The sequence below is a fragment of the Prenolepis imparis genome, unplaced genomic scaffold (genome assembly GCF_030444845.1).
Source record: "Prenolepis imparis isolate NDT839.2.m4 unplaced genomic scaffold, iyPreImpa1.0 SCAF_178, whole genome shotgun sequence".
Lineage (NCBI taxonomy): Eukaryota > Metazoa > Arthropoda > Insecta > Hymenoptera > Formicidae > Prenolepis > Prenolepis imparis.
In genome coordinates this window covers 35,001-40,000 of record NW_028141336.1, presented here as the reverse complement: position 1 = coordinate 40,000, position 5,000 = coordinate 35,001, and the positions used below count along the sequence as shown (strand labels likewise).

The 5,000-nt window shown below is 49.9% G+C and overlaps 1 protein-coding gene across 1 annotated transcript; it reads left to right on the top strand.

Moving 5' to 3' along the window:
* The first annotated feature begins 1,667 nt into the window (after positions 1 to 1,667).
* On the top strand, positions 1,668 to 3,413 carry LOC145947890 (uncharacterized). Its single transcript, XM_083057669.1, has one exon. The coding sequence runs from the start codon at positions 1,668 to 1,670 to the stop codon at positions 3,411 to 3,413; it is 1,746 nt and encodes a 581-aa protein (XP_082913795.1).
* Positions 3,414 to 5,000: the final 1,587 nt, after the last annotated feature.

Below are 5,000 nucleotides of genomic sequence, written 5' to 3'. Positions count from 1 at the left end.
GAGCTCCTGTCTGCTCCCTTTCCGTTGGTGTTTTCCTTTATTCTCACCAGTTCTCTCATTATCTCGCTATACATTTTATCGACATTTTTATTTTCATTTGCAACCGGCGGGTCAATCATATCGTACAATCTATTGATCGAGGCTTCCCAATTATTCGGAACCTCGTACGGTTTCCGTGCCTCGTTAATCAGGCCTTCTCTCCAAGCATCGTCCGGGATCGTGGCTGGCAACTCTATGGTTGACTCAGCATGCGCGACCGGTGCTTCGGCTTGCTGTATTGTCGGTGCCTCCTCTCGTGCAGGAGGGTGGGCAGGGAGGGGCTCAACTGACCTCCAGCGACGTCTGGCGTCACTTATTTGTTTATTGGTTTTGCCAGGGAAGTGTTCCATCAGTTTAATATTGATGCTTCTTTCGCCCTGAAATCTGTCGCTAAGCTCTTTAAGTCTGCATAACTCCTCTTCTGACCACACGGTGAGCTTTCTACCACTCACTCCGACAGCTCCTTCTGCTGCGTCAGTTCTTTTTTGATTCCGAAGGTTCGGATGTTCGTGCCTTTCATGTTGACTGAGGCCAGTCTTGGAATCGAAGGTTCTCGGGCAGACGTCGCATTGGTATGCTCCGTCTGGGCCATTCATTTCACCCTTACATTTAGCGTAATGGCAGCGCCAGGCATGAACCTTGGAAAAGCGCTTATTGCATTTTACACATGTCCAGATGACATGCACCATAGGATGCTCTTTCTCAATGTGTACACTCAGCTGTTTAGATCCGATACAGCTGATGTTCGAGCCTAGCTCATAACATTTCGGGCAGCTCAAGGCCGCCTCAATACTTCCTTGGATGTCATAGGTTTGTTTAGCCCGAATTGGCCTAAGGTCCCATCGCCCGTCCGACGACGCCCCTGGGACACGAGCGTCGCTCGCGCTACTTCGCTTTTTCGCCGCACAGGCAGCAGATGCCTCGCCAGAAATGCAAACGAAAGCATCCGCCTCCGAGGCTTCTTCTGAGACACTATCCATATTTAACTCCTTGTGTAGAACGTCGCTTGGAGTCAACCACGACGATCGGGCACTCAAGGCTGCTCCTCACCCCGACGGTCTAGTTGGGTGCTGGTATCATAACCAATTTAAGCAGATACGAGCTTTGGGTGGTGATTCTCCTTGTGGGAGTTCGTGGTTCCACTTTTTCACAGATTAACTGTTCACCCTTGTTGGCGAATTGCCATGATTTCCATTATGCGCTCGCACCGCAGGCTGGTGTTCGCCAGTTTGAAACCAGCTGCGGGCTTGGCCCTCATTGGCCTTGCTCCAACTTGGGAGTAACTATGACTCTCTCGGCCCTCAAAGCAACACGCCGCGAGCGGACTTGAGAGAGTATAGTTGGGACGCGATGCGAATACATAGCCTCTCGCATCCAAGTTGTACACACACCTCCTCGTGGTCCTCCCGGTAACGTCGCCTCCTTGCAAAACGGTAGTGCGACGGCTGAGTTGTGTACAGCGATTAAAGCGTCTTTAACGCCCAGAAATTGGCTTTTAGCCACCAAAACGACCGTCGGGGTGATGAGCAGCCTAGAATTGCCAACGAATACTGAGTGCACCTGGAACTTGGGCCAACATTAATTGGTGCTAGCGGTACGATTCCGTACCAGGGAACAAAAAAGCATGCATGGGGCTAGCAACCCCTTGCGTGAATTATACAGTCGCTAAATATAGATTAAGGAGTGCCTCGGACGGTGGGGGAGCCGATCCCGCTCCCTCGACGAGCCGGCAGGGGATCAATGCTGATGTCAAAGTTAAGAACGAGGACTATGAGATTAGAGTTCCCTTTGTAAGAAGAAGTTGCCAACAGTGTCTAAATAACGGGCGAGGGAACTTTATGGCGCTCAACCTAAACGATGAGATTAGGCACATTGCCGAGTGTCATGCAGACAAGGAGATAGCGTATGTCTGCATGAATTGTGATAAGCGATATCAAAGGAAACATGCGGCCTTATGCCACGTACCAAAATGCACTGGCCCGGTGCAGACTCCGCCCAGTTGGGAGGTGTGTGCGGAATGCAACAAAGCTTTTAAAACAAAGTCCGGCCTCTCTCAACATGAAAGGCACGATCATCCGGACATCAGAAACGCGGCCCGAGCAGGCGGGCCCGCGCCGAAAGCACATACCTCCCGAAAAGGGAAAGTATTTACAGAAGAAGAGGAGAACCGGATGTTGGATTTGGAGGTCCGATTCAGAGGAGAGAGGAACGTTGCTAGTCTTATGACGGAGTTTCTACCAGGTAAAACTGGGAAACAGATCAGAGACAAGAGAGCGACAGCAACGTACAAGAAGAGAAGGGACGCGATCCTGGTTCAATTAGAAGAGATTGAGGAAGAACAAGAGATGGAGGAAGCGGAGCAGGAAATTAGAATGATAGATGTGTCCGAGGAGGGTGATGAATTGCCTGCCCCTCCCGGAGATCCGCCACATCCAAACGCGGAGGATTTGTCCCGCAACGAGACCGACAAGGCGGTGCAGAGTGGAGATGGAGCGGATAAGGGAAGTATTGATGTGCCCGTGGAAGGTGATGAGTTGCCTGTCCCTCCCGGGGATCCGCCACATCCAAACGCGGAAGAGCTGGCCCGCAACGGCACCGACACGGCGGTGCCGAACATAGCGGAAGCCTCGGACTCGCTCGCAGAAGCTATCTGGAAAGAGGGAATAGCGACAAAAGTAATGCAAGGCGAAATCCCTGAAGCTATTCCAACCGAGATGGCGGCTTGCGTCCAGCTGCTCAAAGGCGTACTAGAGAGTATTGCTTGTAACGGAAGCATTATGCCAACAAGGCAAGAATTGGACATGGTGGACATAGCAGTAAGCGAGGTGCTGCATGGCTGCAGCGAGATCAAGAAAGGTAAAAGGAAAGTGCGTGGAAAGACCAAAAGCAAAGGCAAAAAACAGTTCAAATACGCAAGAACTCAGGAGTTGTACAGGAAAAATCCAGGTCTACTAGTCAAATATGTAAGGGAAAAGATAGACTGGACTGAGGAATCAAAAGTCGACCTCAACACAACCAATATACAGTGCCTGTACAACTCACTATGGGGCACCAAGCCACAAATAAACCTCCCCGATTTTGGGGAGGTCGAGCCAAAGCTGGCGGTCGAGGATGTCTTTACCCAGATCTCGTATAAAGAAATAAGAGACAGGATAAATCGGACAAAGACCAATGTGGCACCAGGACCGGACGGCCTAACAAAAACTGATGTTAGCCACGCTGCGGTCATAGAAATTCTCCGGCTCTGGTATAACATAATTATGGTCCGTGCATATCAACCAGATGCCTGGAGAACAAATAGAACCACGCTGTTGCGCTATAGGTCGATAGTTCGTGACCTGGTTCTTATCTTGCCCCAAAGAGGGGCAAGATAAGAACCAGGTCACGAACTATCGACCTATAACGATCAGTTCGATTCTGGCTCGACTATATTGGGGAATAATCGACCAAAAACTGAGAAGGTGCATCTCAATGACACCTCGTCAAAAAGGCTTCACATCAGAAGCGGGATGTTTTAATAACGTGCATATTTTCAGTGAGCTGCTCAGGCACTCCAAAACATCAGAAGGTGTGGTCGCAGTGCAATTGGACGTCTCCAAAGCTTTTGATACGATCCCACACGAGGCTATTGGGGTCGCTCTGCGAAAGAAGGGGCTGCCCGAGTTAGTGGTGCGACTCGTGGTGGACTCCTACAAAAAGGTGCGCACAGTAATAAAGAATAAGGAGGATATAATCGAGATTAAACTCCAGCGCGGGGTCAAGCAGGGGAACCCCCTGTCGCCATTACTATTCAACTTGGTAATGGAACCTATGTTACTAGCGCTGGAAGGTCAACCGGGCTACAAAATTGGAGATGAGGCAGGCATCTCGGTACTGGCTTTTGCCGACGACTTAATTCTAACGGCAAAAACAACACCACAAGCCAGTCATCTGCTAGGATTGGCGGAAGGATACCTAAAGGCTCTAGGTATGAGCATTGCAGCTAAGAAGTGCGCAGCCTTCCGCATTACTATTACTAAAGACTCCTGGTACCTAGCAGATCCCGGTTTGACTCTATTAAGTGGAGACGGTATCCCGTATGCGGATGCGGGTACCACACTAAAATACCTTGGGGTAAGAATATCTCCTTGGGCTGGTATTGATATTAAGGGCCTAAAGGACGACCTCTGCTCAGCGATCCAGGGAATTAAAAACCTGGCGCTGAAACCTCACCAAAAGGTAAATCTGATCTCCACATACCTGGTCCCGCACTACCTGTATCAGCTGGTGCTGGCAGTACCGCCAGTAACCTATCTTAGGCAACTGGACCAGGAGTTACGGGTAGTGGTTAAAGATATTTACCACTTGCAGCAGTCTACGGCAAATGGATTATTATACTGCGGCAAGAGAGACGGGGGACTAGGTTTCCCTAAACTAGAGACTGTGGTGGTGAGTTCTAGTTTAAGGGCAGGACTCAAATTTATTGAGTCCGAGGACAAGATGATGCGAGCTCTAGCAGAGGCGGCAGGCATGGTGAACCGTCTCAAGAGTCTGTCGGCCTCTGCCCGAATCAATTGGCCTATTAACATGAACAGCATAAAGCAGTTCAAGAGTCTAGCGAGAAGACAAGAGCTCGCATCGTGGGCAGCTCTGGTGGCGCAAGGAAAGTCGGTTAAGTCTCTCACCGACGATAAAATTGGAAATGCATGGCTTTATAATCCAATGCTCCTGAAGCCATGCAGATTTATAACGGCCCTTAAAATGCGCACCAACACCACCGTAAACAGAGTAGCGTTAAATAGAGCTGGCCCGGTGGCGGATGTAAGGTGCAGAAAATGCAAAGCGTTGCCAGAAACGCTAGGACACATACTGGGACAGTGCACGGTAATGAAGGAGCACACTATCCGCCGCCACAATGAGATCGTGGATCTCATTATTAACAAAATAACAAGTAGAAACAAGGAGGTAGCGGTAACGAGGGA